The following is a 19,145-nucleotide window of genomic DNA, read 5'->3' on the forward strand; positions in this document are numbered from 1 at the left end:
TATCTACCCCTACCTACATATGTACACATATCTACCCCTACCTATATGTACATATCTACCCCTACCTACATATGTACATATCTACCCCTACCTATATGTACACATATCTACCCCTACCTACATATGTACATATCTACCCCTACCTACATATGTACATATCTACCCCTACCTACATATGTACATATCTACCCCTACCTACATATACATATTTACCCCTACCTATATGTACATATCTACCCCTACCTACATATGTACACATATCTACCCCTACCTATATGTACATATCTACCCCTACCTACATATGTACACATATCTACCCCTACCTATATGTACATATCTACCCCTACCTACATATGTACATATCTACCCCTACCTATATGTACACATATCTACCCCTACCTACATATGTACATATCTACCCCTACCTACATATGTACATATCTACCCCTACCTACATATACATATTTACCCCTACCTATATGTACATATCTACCCCTACCTACATATGTACATATCTACCCCTACCTATATGTACCTATCTACCCCTGCCTATATGTACCTATCTACCCCTGCCTATATGTACATATCTACCCCTACCTATATGGACATATCTACCCCTACCTATATGTACATATTTACCCCTGCCTATATGTACCTATCTACCCCTGCCTATATGTACCTATCTACCCCTACCTATATGTACATATCTACCCCTACCTATATGTACATATCTACCCCTACCTATATGTACCTATCTACCCCTGCCTATATGTACCTATCTACCCCTACCTATATGTACATATCTACCCCTACCTATATGGACATATCTACCCCTGCCTATATGTACATATCTACCCCTACCTATATGTACATATCTACCCCTACCTACATGTACATATCTACCCCTACCTATATGTACACATCTACCCCTACCTATATGTACATATCTACCCCTACCTATATGTACACATCTACCCCTACCTACATGTACATATCTACCCCTACCTATATGTACATATCTACCCCTATGTACATATCTACCCCTACCTATATGTACATATTTACCCCTGCCTATATGTACATATCTACCCCTACCTACATGTACATATCTACCCCTACCTACATGTACATATCTACCCCTACCTATATGTACATATCTACCCCTACCTATATGTACATATCTACCCCTATGTACATATCTACCACAATTACCTGGTACCCCTGCACATCGACTCGGTACTGTTACTTCCTGTATATATATATATAGTCATCTCATTTTTACTCACTATTGTTATTCACTGTATTTATTCCTCGTGTCACTATTTCTATGTTATTATTTAATCTTATCTTTAACTCTACATTGTTGAAAAAGGACCCGTAAGTATTTCACTGTTAGTCTACACCCGTTGTCTACAAAGCATGTGACAAAATATAACATTTGTGAGAGAGAATAGCTGCAAAGAGCTCCTTATAAACCATGAGACGTACAGGGTTGACTTGGTAGAGCAGAGAAGCAGCAGGAGACTTCAGGACTCTGTCCACCACATCACACACCAGATCCTCCAGCCTGCTCAGCAGGTCCTCATAGGTCATGAAGGGGCACTCTGCCTCTATGTGAGTGTACCTACAAAGGGAGGGAGGGAGGAACATAGGGTCGTACTATGGTAAACAAATAGAACTAGGAGGATTTCCTGAGAATATACTGTAGAATGAAGGTATTTTGCCATCAGAATGCTGTAGATAAAATAATACATTGTTCTGGGTCACGTTCATTACCGAACGCAATGAAAAAAAACGTAAAAAAAAAAAATGCTTTACATCGGAAAACAAAAAAAGTGAATGTTTCTTATTGTACAAGTTCAGGTATTCCCTCCATGCTACAGTGCACATTGGGTGCCCTAATGAATACCTCCATTCCACTCCAGTACTACTACTCACTCAGACAGGTGCCTGCGGGTACGGGACTGCTCTGCGCGGTAGGACTGAGCGATACAGAAGGTGTCTCCCAGAGCAGGGATGCAGGTCTCCAGGTAGAGCTGAGAAGACTGGGTAAGGAACGCCTCCTCCCCAAAGTAGTTCAGGTTGAACAGGGTGGAACCTCCCTCCACCTGGGTCTGCACCAGGGTGGGTGGGGTGATCTGTGGGAAAACAAACAAACAAACAAACAAACAAACAAACACAAAAACATAGCTTTAGAATGGCTTTACATTTACAAAGAGATCAATCCTATATGACCTCAATCCTATAGAAAATTTGTGGGCAGAACTGAAAAAGCGTGTGCGAGTAAGGAGGCCTACAAACCTGACTCAGTTGAACCAGCTCCGTCAGGAGGAATGGGCCAAAATTTACCCAACTTATTGTGGGAAGCTTGTGGAAGGCTACCCGAAATGTTTAACCCAAGTTAAACAATTTAAAGGCAATGCTACCAAATACTAATTGAGTGTATGTAAACTTCTGACCCAGTGGGAATGTGATGAAAGAAATAAAAGCTGAAATAAATCATTCTCTCAACTATTATTCTGACATTTCACCTTCTTAAAATAAAGTGGTGATCCTAACTGACCTAAGACAGGGAATTTGTACTAAGATTAAATGTCAGGAATTGTGAAAAACTGAGTTTACATGTATTTGGCTATGGTGTATGTAAACTTCCGACTTCAACTGTACATTTTCAAGTACATAATTGTGCACTCTCCTCAAGCAATAGCATGGTATGTTTTCACTATAATAGCTACTGTAAATTGGACAGTGCAGTTAGTTTAACAAGATTTTAAGCTTTTTGCCCATATCAGATATGTCTATGTCCTGGGAAATGTTCTTGTTACTTACAACGTCATGCTAATCAAATTAGCGCACGTTAGCTCAACCATCCCGAGGGTGGGACACCGATCTGTAGAGATCCTTAAGACATTTTAAATAAGTCACAAAGATGTGTAAACATGCACAAGGATGACAATATGGAATTATTCACAATTCAAATCTAATCTATAAAATCAACAATAGCAATAGGAACCCAAAGACAGCAGGTGATGGACATTACAGTATATATATATATATATATATATATGTGATTTAGGCTACATTGTAGCATGCTAAATGTTTCTGATCAGTGATAGATTTAAATTTTTATACTATATATATATATATATATATATAGTATAAAAAGAGATGAGAAACATGGAAAGATTGTGATGTACCCACAAGTTAAATAGAATATCCATCCTGTTGCATCTGTGTGGATGGGTACTAGTTTTTAACTGTACCTCATGGTATCCGCGGTCGAAGAAGTGATCCCTGAAACACTGCGTGACAGTGGAACGGACCCGGAGGATCTTGGACACGTTCTCCCCACGGATCATCATGTGTCTGTTGTTGAGCTGAACGTCCACGTCAGACTCCTCGTTCAGCAGGTTGTCAGCTCCTCCAGCCGGCGCCAGACCCACTAGTTCCCAGAAGTCACAGGTCAGTTCATGACCTCCAGGGGCCTAGTGGAGGAGGAGAAGAGAGGACAGATCCAGGCAAGTCATGACACCGTTATTATAATTCATTAAAAATTTTATAGTAATTTGGGACCGATTTTCCCCTCCGGACACAGTTTAAGCCTAGTCATGGACAAAACTTGACCATATATGGGAAACTTGACCATATATGGGCATGTTAAACTTGAAACAATAATGGATATTAATTGGAGGAATGTTTACCTGTTTTCCTTCTGGTACTTCTTTCACTGTCCCATACAGAGCCACTGTACTTTCAGTGGACAGCACCAAAGCATTGTAGCACTGACACTATAACGGTGACAAAGGGCGAAAAGGATATTACAAATTAATAAGAGAGGGAAAAAAATTAATACAAAAAAATGGGGCCATAAAAAAAAGTATATCATTAATTTTTGTCGTCATTTTTTTTTATTATTTTTTTTTTTAAACAGAATTGAGTTTTAAAAGAGAGCAATTTTTTTTTTTTTACAAATACCAATTTATCGTTGAGAACACACTGCAGGAAACCAGTTCCATCTCTCAGCACGATGAACAGCAGGTTCTTTCCTAGCAAGAGAAAAGCAAACACGCTTTAAGCCTCTCTCTTCATTCATTCATTCATTCATTCATTCATTCATTCATTCATTCATTCATGTAAAGAACTCAAAAATATATTTGCAAAAAAAAAATTTAAAAATATGGGGGATTGGAAGTGATGCAGACAATTACATTGATGGAAGCTACAATCTGCAATATTAAAGCTGATCTACCCCCCTAAGAAAAAAGGATTAAAAAAATAAATAAATAAAAACTAAAATATAAAATGGCCTAAATAAGTCTGTAGTGCATCATACAACATAAATAGGAACCTAGAAGGTGTTGGTTAGACTGTATGATGCAGTAGAATCGTGAGCATATTCTGATAGAAAACGACGTCCATGTTATTTATATAAGTCCCAGGGTCACCCACCAAAAAAAGGCTTCAGAAAAGGCTATCCGCGACCCAGGAAACAAAACTTCAAATGTTGAATCATCACATATAGAATGTTATGAATATGAACACTGTGTGGTTCAAAACCTGTTAAAAGTTGCACATTAATAAAACTATTATAAAATGACAGGTATGAGTTCGACATCATTGTTTTTGAATGAGCAAAACAACTAACAGTCACAGTCAACACACATTTTATAGTAAGAATATAATAAAAATACAAGGATGCAAACTAGTGAGGGCCTAAAATTGGCTTTTTTTTCTCTGCACTGAAACATGCAAAAAAAAAATCCCTGCTAGGAGGATATTTTTTAAATCAGCTTTAAAAATGTTAATTTCTAGTGATTTTTTGAAATGTAGGTTTTAACTGTGTACTAATTAAACAACAAAGAGTATGATCTACATGATCAGTCTCTCTGTGTAAAATAAAAAGTGGTTCATGTGAACCAAACTCAAAGCAAAACATTTTAAGGAAAGCAATCAAATGTTATTTGTTGCCCAGAGAAACAAAACAATACACTAATATTGCAGTTAGCCATGACAGCCATTATAACAGAACGCTTGTTACCACGACATCCATTATAACAGAACGCTTGTTACCACGACAGCCTTTACAATAGAACGCTTGTTACCACGACGGCCTTTACAATAGAACGCTTGTTACCACGACGGCCTTTACAATAGAACGCTTGTTACCACGACGGCCTTTACAATAGAACGCTTGTTACCACGACGGCCTTTACAATAGAACGCTTGTTACCACGACGGCCTTTACAATAGAACGCTTGTTACCACGACGGCCTTTACAATAGAACGCTTGTTACCACGACGGCCTTTACAATAGAACGCTTGTTACCACGACGGCCTTTACAATAGAACGCTTGTTACCACGACGGCCTTTACAATAGAACGCTTGTTACCACGACAGCCTTTACAATAGAACGCTTGTTACCACGACAGCCTTTACAATAGAACGCTTGTTACCACGACGGCCTTTACAATAGAACGCTTGTTACCACGACGGCCTTTACAATAGAACGCTTGTTACCACGACGGCCTTTACAATAGAACGCTTGTTACCACGACGGCCTTTACAATAGAACGCTTGTTACCACGACGGCCTTTACAATAGAACGCTTGTTACCACGACGGCCTTTACAATAGAACGCTTGTTACCACGACGGCCTTTACAATAGAACGCTTGTTACCACGACGGCCTTTACAATAGAACGCTTGTTACCACGACGGCCTTTACAATAGAACGCTTGTTACCACGACGGCCTTTACAATAGAACGCTTGTTACCACGACGGCCTTTACAATAGAACGCTTGTTACCACGACGGCCTTTACAATAGAACGCTTGTTACCACGACGGCCTTTACAATAGAACGCTTGTTACCACGACGGCCTTTACAATAGAACGCTTGTTACCACGACGGCCTTTACAATAGAACGCTTGTTACCACGACGGCCTTTACAATAGAACGCTTGTTACCACGACGGCCTTTACAATAGAACGCTTGTTACCACGACGGCCTTTACAATAGAACGCTTGTTACCACGACGGCCTTTACAATAGAACGCTTGTTACCACGACGGCCTTTACAATAGAACGCTTGTTACCACGACGGCCTTTACAATAGAACGCTTGTTACCACGACGGCCTTTACAATAGAACGCTTGTTACCACGACGGCCTTTATAATAGAACGCTTGTTACCACGACAGCCTTTATAATAGAACGCTTGTTACCACGACAGCCTTTATAATAGAACGCTTGTTACCACGACAGCCTTTATAATAGAACGCTTGTTACCACGACAGCCTTTATAATAGAACGCTTGTTACCACGACAGCCTTTATAATAGAACGCTTGTTACCACGACAGCCTTTATAATAGAACACTTGTTACCACGACAGCCTTTATAATAGAACGCTTGTTACCACGACAGCCTTTATAATATTGCACTTGTTACCACGACAGCCTTTATAATAGAACGCTTGTTACCACGACAGCCTGTATAATAGAACACTTGTTACCACGACAGCCTTTATAATAGAACGCTTGTTACCACGACAGCCTGTATAATAGAACACTTGTTACCACGACAGCCTTTATAATAGAACGCTTGTTACCACGACAGCCTTTATAATAGAACGCTTGTTACCACGACAGCCTTTATAATAGAACGCTTGTTACCACGACAGCCTTTATAATAGAACACTTGTTACCACGACAGCCTTTATAATAGAACGCTTGTTACCACGACAGCCTTTATAATATTGCACTTGTTACCACGACAGCCTTTATAATAGAACGCTTGTTACCACGACAGCCTGTATAATAGAACACTTGTTACCACGACAGCCTTTATAATAGAACGCTTGTTACCACGACAGCCTGTATAATAGAACACTTGTTACCACGACAGCCTTTATAATAGAACGCTTGTTACCACGACAGCCTTTATAATAGAACGCTTGTTACCACGACAGCCTTTATAATAGAACGCTTGTTACCACGACAGCCTTTATAATATTGCACTTGGGGGGAAAAAAACATCTCAAAGTAGAAATAGAATGAATCAAACAAGTATTCTATTATAGTGACCACTATAGTAGACATCGATTAAGTGCACAAGGCTACATGTGTGAAAAAATACCGTTCACTGAGTAAAACATTTAATAATTCCCCCTAACTCACACACAAGAGTCACAGTATGTTAAGTTCAACACAACAAAAGCAATATCTTCTACACTGCAGGCTATTACATTTTACACTTTCTGCCTGTGGACATCTGTTCTACAATGTGCCAGCAGAGCATGATACCCTTCGTTGGCATAATTGATCTATTTCAGACAGAGAGTACACCTGCCCTTTTTATCCACTGTACTGAACAAGTGAGAAAGAGGGAAAGTGTGTAGTGATCATTTCACCTCTATAGTGGCATCCAGACCAGCTCCAGCTACACTTGATCCATGAATCCACTTGTTTAACAAGCAACTCCTCATTTTCACTTAATTCTCTCATTTTGAAAATTAACCACAAAGGGAAAACATTAGTTCATTAACTAGCTAACTAGCTAACTAGTTAATATTTCACACAGATTGAAAACATCAGTTCATTAACTAGCTAACTAGTTAACTAGTTAATATTTCACACAGATTGAAAACATTAGTTCATAGATAACTAGTTAGCTAGCTAATGAACTAACTAGTTAACATTTCACACAGATTGCCAGGGTCCAGAGAGCAACTAACGTTATAGCTTGAGGGTCGGCAAGGAGTCGAATACCAGTTAATACTATATAGTGGTTGCTCCACTAAAGGTTTTGCGATGATGCTGCGGGACTTAGAGGTAATTTGTGGTTTAGTACGGTACCCTGCGTCACCACTTCATTGCTCCAGACCACCACAAGGGGGAGTTAGAGCACTGATTATGCTTCTGGGTCCTACTGTGTCTCTAACTGACAATGAATGGGCGACATAAACCTTAATAGAAACTGATAATTGTGCATGACTTCAGTATTACTTACTAACACTGTTATTACACTAAGGTTTTTATTATTTTATTTTGTTAGGATTATTTTTCTCTTACTGTAGTACTGTAGACCACTCCCGACCGGTCACGTCACCGACCGGTGAGGGTAGGAAACAACATCTCCACCCCGCTGATCCTCAACACTGGGGCCCCACAAGGGTGCGTTCTCAGCCCTCTCCTGTACTCCCTGTTCACCCATGACTGCGTGGCCATGCACGCCTCCAACTCAATCATCAAGTTTGCAGATGACACTACAGTGGTAGGCTTGATTACCAACAACGACGAGACGGCCTACAGGGAGGAGGTGAAGGCCCTCGGAGTGTGGTGTCAGGAAAATAACCTCTCACTCAATGTCAACAAAAGAAAAGAGATGATCGTGGACTTGAGGAAACAGCAGAGGGAGCAGCCCCCTATCCACATCGACAGGACAGCAGGGGAGAGGTGGAAAGTTTTAAGGTCCTCTCTGTACATATCACGGACAAACTGAAATGGTCCACCCACACAGACAGCGTGGTGAAGAAGGCTGAATGAGGCTGAAGAAATTCGGCTTGTCACCAAAAACACTCAAACTTTTACAGATGCACAATCGAGAGCATCCTGTCGGGCTGTATCACAGCCTGGTACGGCAGCTGCTCCGCCCATAACCGTAAGGCTCTCCAGAGGGTAGTGAGGTCTGCACAACGCATCACCGGGGGCAAACTACCTGCCCTCCAGGACACCTACACCACCCGATGTCACAGAAAGGCCAAAAAGATCATCAAGGACAACAACCACCAGCCACTGCCTGTTCACCCCGCTATCATCCAGAAGGCGAGGTCAGTATAGGTGCATCAAAGCTGGGACCGAGAGACTGAAAAACAGCTTCTATCTCAAGGCCACCAGACTGTTAAACAGCCATCACTAACATTGAGTGGCTGCTGCCAACATACTGACTCAACTCAAGCCACTTTAATAATGGAAAAATTGATGTAATCAATCTATCACTAGCCACTTTACTCATCTCATATGTATATACTGTACTCTATACCATCTACTGCATCTTGCCTAAGCCGTTCGGCCATCAATCATCCATATATTTTTATGTACATATTCGTATTCATTCCTTTATACTTGTGTGTATAAGGTAGTTGTTGTGAAATTGTTAGGTTATATTACTTGTTAGATATTACTGCACTGTCGGAACTAGAAGCACAAGCATTTCGCTACACTTGCATTAACACCTGCTAACCACGTGTATGTGACAAATACATTTGACTTGTACAGCGCCTGAGTGGCGCAACGGTCTAAGACACTGCATAGCAGTGCAAGCTGTGTTACTATAGACGCTGGTTCAATACTGTGCCGGCCTCGACTGGGAGACCTATGAGATTGTAGGTGTTTGGTTTCTCTCCCTCTAAAAACAGAAATAAAATCATTCTAAATAACAAACTGGCTTTATTTACAAATTAGTAACAATGTCTCACCCCGTGTTCAAGAAGGGCTTTTTCCCCCCCTCGCTCATTTTACGTTATTTGAAAACAAAATCATCAAAATATTGTTAGTTTTTAAACAAAGCGATTATTAATTTACAATTATCTAAAAGCCCTTTGGATATTCTCACAGACATATTATTAACCCTGGTATTAGCAGGAGAATATATATTGGCCATATTGGTTATGGACCCTGAGTGGCGCACAATGGGACTGCCTTGTAGTTCTCCAGCTGTATCCACTGAGATAGCACAATGGGACTGCCTTGTAGTTCTCCAGCTGTATCCACTGAGATAGCACAATGGGACTGCCTTGTAGTTCTCCAGCTGTATCCACTGAGATAGCACAATGGGACTGCCTTGTAGTTCTCCAGCTGTATCCACTGAGATAGCACAATGGGACTGCCTTGTAGTTCTCCAGCTGTATCCACTGAGATAGCACAATAGGACTGCCTTGTAGTTCTCCAGCTGTATCCACTGAGATAGCACAATGGGACTGCCTTGTAGTTCTCCAGCTGTATCCACTGAGATAGCACAATGGGACTGCCTTGTAGTTCTCCAGCTGTATCCACTGAGATAGCACAATGGGACTGCCTTGTAGTTCTCCAGCTGTATCCACTGAGATAGCACAATGGGACTGCCTTGTAGTTCTCCAGCTGTATCCACTGAGATAGCACAATGGGACTGCCTTGTAGTTCTCCAGCTGTAACCACTGAAAGTGCACAAGATTCAAGGCACGAGGGCAGGGGGCACGGGATGGGCCGCAGAGCTGCACACAGAAGACGGACCTAGCCCATGGGGAAGGGAACCCTACCACACTGGGTAGCACAGAGCAACACTTTAAGGGGCATTGCATTAGTAGCTGTAGCAATATAACAGCACTTAACATTAACAATTCTTGTTCCACCACACTTACTCCCTCAACTCAAACTTTCCAAATGCCAGTTTTTCGGTTACAGCTCATGAAGCACGCTTCATCACCAAATCAAACTGCCTTCCCACTCTCCGCTGATTTCCAGAGCGCGCGCTGATGCTGAAACTAGCAAGTTGGTTGTCTCTTCAGTCGCTTGCTGCATTCTGCCAGGTGAATGACTGGCTGAGCGCAGGCTCGGGCCTTGGCTAGAGACATAATTGCTTCAAACATGTATCACAGGTTTGCTTACAGCCATTAGTGACTCAAACGCGGATATTAGAAACTCCCCCCCCCCAAAAAAAACGAATCAAGTAGTCTACCTATTTTGGATTCAAAACGGCAAATTTTGCCGAAAGGTTAACTAGTTTGCATCTCTGTGTCTAGCTAAAAATAAATATTTTTAAAAAATTACATTTTGTTTCCTGTTTTGCATGTTATTTTGGCATTAATACGTGTCACATATCAGTTTGCAAACAATGTAAAACATTTTTATAATTCCGTTAATAAAACCGCATACTCAAGAAAGCAACCTTGTTTGTAAGGCAGCTTAAAAATGCAGGTGTTTCATCCTAGCTCAGTGCTTTCTGTGGTGGTGGGGAAGCCAGGGAAAAATACAGAGCATAGAGGTTGTAATGTTCTCTAGTTGCGCCGTGATTGGCTCAGTGCTCTGTCACTCAAGGGGACACTACGTCACCGCATAATCTACGGGGAGAGCTTAAAAGAATTCAAGCCCATGGGGTGCTGCCATAGTTACATTAGAAGTGCCCATCCAAGAAGGCTCAAAGGTCATTGGTCACAGATAAAATTACGTCAAATCACGTTAGATCTACAGTAGCTTTGATTGGACTGATAATATCGTTAGGGCTGTTGCTGTGACCGTATTACCGCCATGAGTCAAATTCCACGTGACCATGGCCTCCCGAGTGGCCCAGCAGTCTAAAGCACTGCATCGCGGTACTAGAGGCAACACTACAGACCTGGGTTTGATCCTGGGCAGTGTTGCAGCCGGCCGACCCATGAGGCAGCGAACAATTGGCCCAGCGTCGTCCGGATTAGGGGAGGGTTTGGCCGGCCGGGATGTTCTTGTCCCATTGCGCTCTAGCGATTCCTTGTGGTGGGCCGGGCGCATGCACGCTGACTTCAGACGACAGTTGCATGGTGTTTCCTCCGACACATTGGTGCGGTTGGCTTCCGGGTTAAGCGAGCAGTGTGTCAAGAAGCAGTGCGGCTTGGCAGGGTCGTGTTTCGGAGGACGCATGGCTCTCAACCGTCGCCTCTCCCGAGTCCGTACGAGAGTTGCAGCGATGGGAGAAGACTAACTACCAATTGGATATCACGCAATATTGGGGAGAAAAAGGGGTAAAAAATAAACTACTCACCACATTTATTGCACTGTAGTGCTAGCTCTAGCTTATGCTTTCAGTACTAGATTCATTCTCTAATCCTTTGATTGGGTGGACAATATGTCACTTAATGCTGCAAGATCTTCCGATAGGTTGGAGGTGGTCCTCCGGAAGTTGTCATAATTACTGTGTAAGTCTATGGAAGGAGGTGAGAACCATGAACCTCCTAGGTTTTGTATTTAAGTCAATGTACCCAGAGGAGGACGGAAGCTAGCTGTCCTCCGGCTACACCATGGTGCTACCCTACATAGTGATGTTGAGGCTACTGTAGACCTTCATTGAAAAACAGTGTGATTTAATCAATTATTTGGTGATGTGAAAATATTTAGTATAAAAAGGATAATTGTTTTGTAATTTTAGTATAAAAAAAAAAATATTTTTAAAATTATTATTATGAAATTCACAAAATGATAGTCCTCCCCTTCCTCCTGAGGAGCCTCCACTGAAATCCAGCTGCCAGAACGTCTCATATTAACTGTATGTGGTTAATACTTATTTCCTCGTTTCGGGGTTCATCAGTGAAGGTAACATGTGTTGCTTGAGCTGATGCAAGGACGAACACAGAACACACAAATAGTTCTGACCAGTGTGCAACAAAAGTAAGCAAGGTTGCTATGAAAATTACCCAAAAATGCGCTGTGATTTCGATGCTAAATATCATAACTTAGATTAAAGATTTGTTTTTTTTAAATTACGTGCAACATTTACACGTTTTGAATCACACAGTATTCATGTTCATAACATTATTGTACACAGTGTTGCAGAAATTTTTCAGTTCTGTTTCCTGGGTAACGGAACACATTTTTTGGTGGGTAGCTAGTTGTACCCAGAGACTTCCATTCTTTGCGCTAAGCTAGCGCTAAAACTACCTCCATCTTCCTTCATAATGGACTTGTCGTTCTACAATCCTCACCTTGTTTTCTCATTCGGTGCACCCAGCCGAACACCTTCACTCTCTCCCCCCGGAGAGGCTCCAGCTGATAGATTTTAACCTTTTGGGAAAAGTGTTGATTCAATTTCAATATTTAAAACACAATAGAAAACAAAAATTATCCTCTCATTTCCAAAGATGAGGAGTTTCTGACAGGATGCCGACTAAAAGAGAATATAGTGGATCTGACCGTTTTGGGCTCTGGAAGGCTTGAGTCATTCTCAATGGTGATTTTCTTAGCTCCGTCCAGATTCTTCTCTCGTCTCTCAGAATCCTCTGCCTTCAAAACAAAGTTGAAAATAATTTACATAAATTGCCGCTTACATACACTACTGCCAGCTGTGAGCATATGGCCGAAGACAATAGTGTGTATAATTATAATGGTGCATCCTATTCCCTACATAGTGCACTACTTTTGATCAGAGGTAGCGCACTATATGGGGGGTAGGGTGCCATTTCCCGACACTTCCCCATTTCCGCCTCCCCCACGTACCTCCTTTTTGTCTTTGGACTCGCTCTTCATCTGCTCTCTAGCAAATAACTTTTTCACATTTTTCCTCTGTGTCTTGGAGATCACTGCCCAACGCTAGATTAATAGGAGAAACAAAAATCAGTAAGTAGAAACCAAATGAAAACATCTTTAGATTTTGCTGGGTTTTGTGTTTTGACTTGTTTTTGGATTGCTTGTTGTAACTATGTACCTCTCCGTCCTTCTGAGAGTCCACATAGATGGTTGGGAATGGTTCTTTTCCAGCAAATGTCAATGCCTGTGAAATCACATAGCTGTTGTTACAGGACTTATTAACTGTGATTCTGTTGAATGGTGTAATAACGAAAAAACAAAAAAACAGACAACACTGATTTCTCTTACCCTCAATGAGGTCTTGAAAGGCTTCTGTTCTGTCCCATCACCATCCTGGTCATTTCCTTCTTTGTCAGACACATACAGTTCACCTGGAAAAAGTGAAAGCACTGTAATACTTGATATTGCATGCCTGTCATTTCCTCTCAACCTAGCTTGACGTGTTCAATTATCACCCACGATGCTAAATCCCATATTTGACATCCCACTGCGTAGCCTATTTCATCCACAGTGCATTGGGAAAGTATTCAGACCCCTGGACTTTTCCCACATTTTGTTACGTTACAGCCCTAGTCTAAAATGTATTGCTCTGGCACCCCAATGGTGGAACAAGCTCCCTCACGACGCCAGGACAGCGGAGTCAATCACCACCTTCCGGAGACACCTGAAACCCCACCTCTTTAAGGAATACCTGGGATAGGATATAGCAATCCTTCTAACCCCCCCCCCCAACAAAAAGATATAGATGTACTATTGTAAAGTGGTTGTTCCACTGGATATCATAAGGTGAATGCACCAATTTGTAAGTCGCTCCAAATTGTAAGTCGCTCTGGGTAAGAGCGTCTGCTAAATGACGTAAATGTAAATGTAAATTGCATTCCCTCCTCAATCAACACACAATACCCCATAATGACATCACAATACCCCATAATGACAAGGCAAAAACTGTTTTTTTTAGAAATGTTTGCACATTTATTAAAATATAAAAAAACTGAAATATCACATCTACATAAGTATTCAGACCCTTTACTCAGTACTTTGTTGAAGCACCTTTGGCAGCGATTACAGCCTCCAGTCTTCTTTGGTATGATGCTACAAGCTTGGTACAGCTGTATTTGGGCAGTTTCTCACATTCTTCTCTGCAGATCCTCTTAAGCTCTGTTGGATGGGGAGCGTCCCTGCACAGCTATTTTCTGATCTCTCCAGAGATATACTTAAACTTCTAAAAGCCTGTTTTCGCTTTGTCATTATGCGGTATTGTGTATATATTGATGAGGGGGAAAAATATATTTAATCAACTTTAGAATAAGGCTGTAACGTAACAAAATGTGGGAAAAGTCAAGGCGTCTGAATACTTTCCGAATGCACTGTATGTACATATTGTGGAGTTGAGAACCTCAGCTAGGTACAGGTATAACAGAAATGAAAAGGGCACTAAAACAAACGGGTAGTATGATTAACTAGCTTGTTTTAGCTAGCTAGACAGTCAAGATACGGTTGTGCTACCGGTGGGCTCCCGAGTGGCGCAGCGGTCTAAGGCTCTGCATCTCAGTGCTAGAGGCATCACTACAGACCCTGATTCGATCCCGGGCTGTATCACAACCGGCCGTGATTGTGAGTCGCATTGGGCGGCGCACACTTGGCCCAGCGTCGCCCGGGTTAGGGGAGGGTTTGGCCAGGGGGGGTAGGCCGTCATTGGAAAATAAGAATTTGATCTTAACTGACTTGCATAGTTAAATAAAGGTTAAATAAAGGTTAAATAAAAAAATTAAATACAAAGTATGCAAGCTAACTAGCAACACCGGTCTGATGCAACACTTGACAAATGATTTCAGCATTGTATAGTACCTAGTTACATAACGTTACCCAGTGAGTTTACCTGCAGTTTTCGTTGCCTTCTCCGCCATATCCATGTAGAAATTGTATCAAATCTGTATATTTTAAATGAATTACTAGCTAGCTAATAATAATACAAATGAAATGAACCGGCCTTCGCTTCTCCCGTTGGTTTGTGTGCTCGCGTATTGATTATCTGCGCACACGACTTCCGAAAAGGTCGTGAACGTTGATTGGTTACAGCGCGCAGTAAATTGAACGCGGATTGGTTCACAGCTCCTGACAGTCATTGTAGTCACGCCCTGACATGATGAAAGGACCATTTCTGGCGTGATGTTGGACCATAGAGCTGTTGGACAGATAGATGTATATGGAGCTAAGAGATCATGAGGCTATATATGATTCATGCATATTTAATTCAAATCCATTACATCATGCATATATTGTTGCAGAATCCATTTGAACCCATTAATATCCATACATTAAATAAAAAATAAATAAAAAATAAATGTTCTTTGGTACACTTCCCATACACAAAAAAAAAAGATTGCAGTTTTAAAACTGCTGTCGACTGTTGTATTTTAGAAGCAGTAATTGCAGAAATGCAGTTATACAACACTCTGACTGCAATATTTTTTCGTAAGGGTTGTTCTCGGAGCTACTGATGGGCAAATCTGAATAAATGTTTTGTATGTTTGCCATTCAGAGGGAGAATATTTTTGTGTCTTTGAACGGGGTATGGTAGTAGGTACCAGGCGCACCGGTTTGTGTCAAGAAGTACAACGCTGTTGGGTTTTTCACGCCCAACAGTTTCCCGTGTGTATCAAGAATGGTCCACCACCCAAAGGACATCCAGACAATTTGACACAACTGTGGGAAGCATCGGAGTCAACATGGGCCAACATCCCTGTGGAACGCTTTTGACACATTGTAGAGTTCATACCCCAATGAATTGAGGCTGTTCTGGGGTCAAAAAGGGGGTGCAACTCAATATTAGGAAGGTGTTCCTAATGTTTTGTACACTGTGTATGTACAGTGCATTCAGAAAGAATTCAGACCCCTTGAATTTTTCCACATTTTGTTACGTTACAGCCTTATTATAAAATTGATAAAATTGTTCCCCCCCCCCCCCCCCCCCCCCACTCATAAGATCTACACACTATACCCCAAAATGACAAAGCAGAAACAGGTTTAGAGATTTTAGCAAATATGTACAAACAAAAAATGGAAATACCACATTTACATAAGTATTCAGACCCTTTACTCAGTACTTTGTTGAAGCACCTTTGGCAGTGATTACATCCTCAATTCTTCTTGGGTATGACGCTACAAGCTTTACCCACCTGTATTTGGGGAGTTTCATCAGTGCTGCAGACATTTTTTGGTACCATTCCCCAGGTCTGTACCTCGACACAATCCTGTCTCGGAGCTCTACGGACAATTCCTTCGACCTCATGGCTTGGTTTTTGCTCTGACATGCACTGTCAACTGTGGAACCTTTTATATATCCCCTTGGCATTTTTCCTATTATGTTGCATTACAACCAATAATTTAAATATATTTTTTATATTTTTTACAAACAAAAGCTGAAACGGTGACGCGCTCATTACAGAAATGGTCCGATGAAGCAAACGCGAAGCTACAAGACTGTTTTGCTAGTACAGACTGTGATGTACTGTGATGCTCACGTCGAGGAATACAACACTGGGTTTTGCATGAAATCCCCTGTTCCTGGATGACTTTGTGATGTATCTCTCTCTGGCCGATATGAGGTTAGACCCAGGTGCAGAGAAGAGACCACACATCAATGGTTAAGGATAAACATAAATACTTTACTGAGAAACAGTATACCTAGTGGGAAAAAAACAACAAACACTAAGTGTTGAAAACTCACTCAGGAAACAACCACACACAGTAAACAATTCAAGCATCTGTAAATTACCACAGAAAACACACCTCTTTTAACAGGGACACAATCATGAAATAATAAGACACAATAAAAGTCTCTAGGGCGGTCTCTGCCGCCCTCTGGTGACCAGGAGGAACCCTGACAGCCGATGTGAGTAAAACCATGAAACAGGTTAACAATCACAAGGCCGCCGGGCCAGATGGAATATCAGGGCGCGTTATCAAAGAATACGCAGACCAGCTGGCAAGTGTCTTCACAGACATTTTCAATCTCTCCTTGTCCCCGGCTTGTAATTCCAACATGTTTCAAGCTGACCATCATTATCCCTGTTCCCAAGAGCTCCAAGATGACCTGGCTAAATGACTATCGCCCTGTAGCACTCACATCTGTAATTATGAAGTGCTTTTAAAGGCTGGCTATGACACACATCAACACCATCATCCTAGACACCCTAGACCCAGTCCAATTCCAATACCGCCCAAACAGATCCACAGATGACACAATCTCAATTGCATTTCAGCCTGCCCTCTCCCATCTAGACAATAGGGGGAATAACTATGTGAAAAAGCTGTTTATATTCTACAGCTCAGCATTCAACACCATAGTTCCCCTCCAAGATCAACACCAAGCTGGGACCCTGGGACTGAACCCCTCCATTTGTAACTGGATCCTGTACTTCCTGATGGGACGGCCCCAGGTAGTGAGGGTAGGCAACAACGCCAACACCTCCGGCATGTTGACCCTCAACACGGGGGTGACACGACTACTGCTGAGGGTAGTTCCTCTCCCTGTTCGGGTGGCGCTCGGCGGTCGTCGTCACCGGCCTACTAGCTGCCATCGATCCCCTTTTCGTTTTTCTGTTAGTTATGTCTTTATTAGTTGCACCTGTGTTCTGTTAGGTTCTGTGTGTTAGGGTTAGGGTGCTTGTTACGTGTTTTCACTGTGTTCGTGTTGGACTTTGGATTTGTTACGATTTGTTGTGTTTGGGAATTTTTTCCCTCTTTTGTGGTACTTATTAAATATATATATTAAATTAAATATATATATTGTACCAAACATTTTTCTGCCTGCTTCGCCTGACTCCACACCCACGACGTCCAAGCGTTACAGAGGGTCCATCAAGGGTGTATGCTCCTGTACTCTCTGTTCACCCACGACTGCATGGCCATGCACGACTCCAACACCATCAAGTTTGCTGACGACATGACGGTGGTAGGCCTGGTCTCCGACTGCGATGAGACAGTCTACAGGGAGGTCAGAGATTTGGTAGTGTGGTGCCATAACAGCAACCTCTTCCTCAAAGTCAGTAAGACCAAGGAGCTGATTGTGGACTACAGGAGAAAGAGGGGAGAGCAGTCTCTCATCCATATTTGCAGGGCTGTAGTGGGGTGGGTCAAGAGCTTCAAGTTCCTTGGCGTCCACATCACTAAGGACTTAACACAGTCCACGCACACACCCGCACAGTCATGGAAATGGCAGAACAGCGCCTCTTCGCCGTCAGGAGGATAAAAGGATTTTTGCAGGGGCCCTCGGATCCTCAAAAAAATCTTACAGCTGCATTTTGAATGACTGCTTTACTGCTTGGTAGGGGCGGACAACCCAGTACATCACTGGGGCCAAACAATTGCCGAAGACTCAAGCCAACCAAGCCATAGACTGTTCACTCTGCTACCATCCAGAAAACGGTACCGGAGCATTGTCTCTCGGACCAATAGGCTCCTAGACAGCTTCCACCCCCAAGCCATAAGATTGCTAAACAGTTAATTAATGGTTACCTGGACTATCTGCACTGACCCTATCTTGGGTCAGACTCTACGCACCCTCACAAAACTATAAAACTATATATACGGTACCAGTCAAAAGATTGGACACATCTACTCATTCCAGGTTTGTTCTTAATTTTTTTTTTTTACTGTTTTCTACATTGTAGAATAATAGTGAAGACGTAAAAAAAAATATGAAATAACACATATAGAATCATGTAGTAACCAAAAAAAAGTGTTTCTTCAAAGTAGCCACCCTTTGCCTTGATGACAGCTTTGAACTTTGAAGAATCTAAAATCTAAATATATATTTTGATTTGTTTAGCAC

General features: G+C 41.8%; 1 protein-coding gene across 1 annotated transcript in view; it reads right to left on the bottom strand.

Moving 5' to 3' along the window:
* LOC106568532 (asparagine--tRNA ligase, cytoplasmic) overlaps nucleotides 1-15,362 on the bottom strand; it is a 36,778-nt gene extending 21,416 nt beyond the window's left edge. The window contains exons 1-11 of the mRNA XM_014138958.3: nucleotides 15,189-15,362; nucleotides 13,598-13,680; nucleotides 13,428-13,493; nucleotides 13,220-13,312; nucleotides 12,917-13,006; nucleotides 12,709-12,787; nucleotides 3,976-4,046; nucleotides 3,702-3,788; nucleotides 3,264-3,485; nucleotides 1,939-2,138; nucleotides 1,489-1,624 (exon numbers count right to left, since the gene is read on the bottom strand). Of these exons, the coding sequence (XP_013994433.1) occupies nucleotides 1,489-1,624; nucleotides 1,939-2,138; nucleotides 3,264-3,485; nucleotides 3,702-3,788; nucleotides 3,976-4,046; nucleotides 12,709-12,787; nucleotides 12,917-13,006; nucleotides 13,220-13,312; nucleotides 13,428-13,493; nucleotides 13,598-13,680; nucleotides 15,189-15,222 (1,161 nt within the window). The 5' untranslated portion in view covers nucleotides 15,223-15,362. The remainder of the gene's footprint in view (nucleotides 1-1,488; nucleotides 1,625-1,938; nucleotides 2,139-3,263; nucleotides 3,486-3,701; nucleotides 3,789-3,975; nucleotides 4,047-12,708; nucleotides 12,788-12,916; nucleotides 13,007-13,219; nucleotides 13,313-13,427; nucleotides 13,494-13,597; nucleotides 13,681-15,188) is intronic.
* Between the last annotated feature and the right edge of the window lie 3,783 nt (nucleotides 15,363-19,145).

The sequence above is a fragment of the Salmo salar genome, chromosome 13 (genome assembly GCF_965601325.2).
Source record: "Salmo salar chromosome 13, fSalSal1, whole genome shotgun sequence".
NCBI classification, from domain to species: Eukaryota; Metazoa; Chordata; class Actinopteri; order Salmoniformes; family Salmonidae; genus Salmo; species Salmo salar.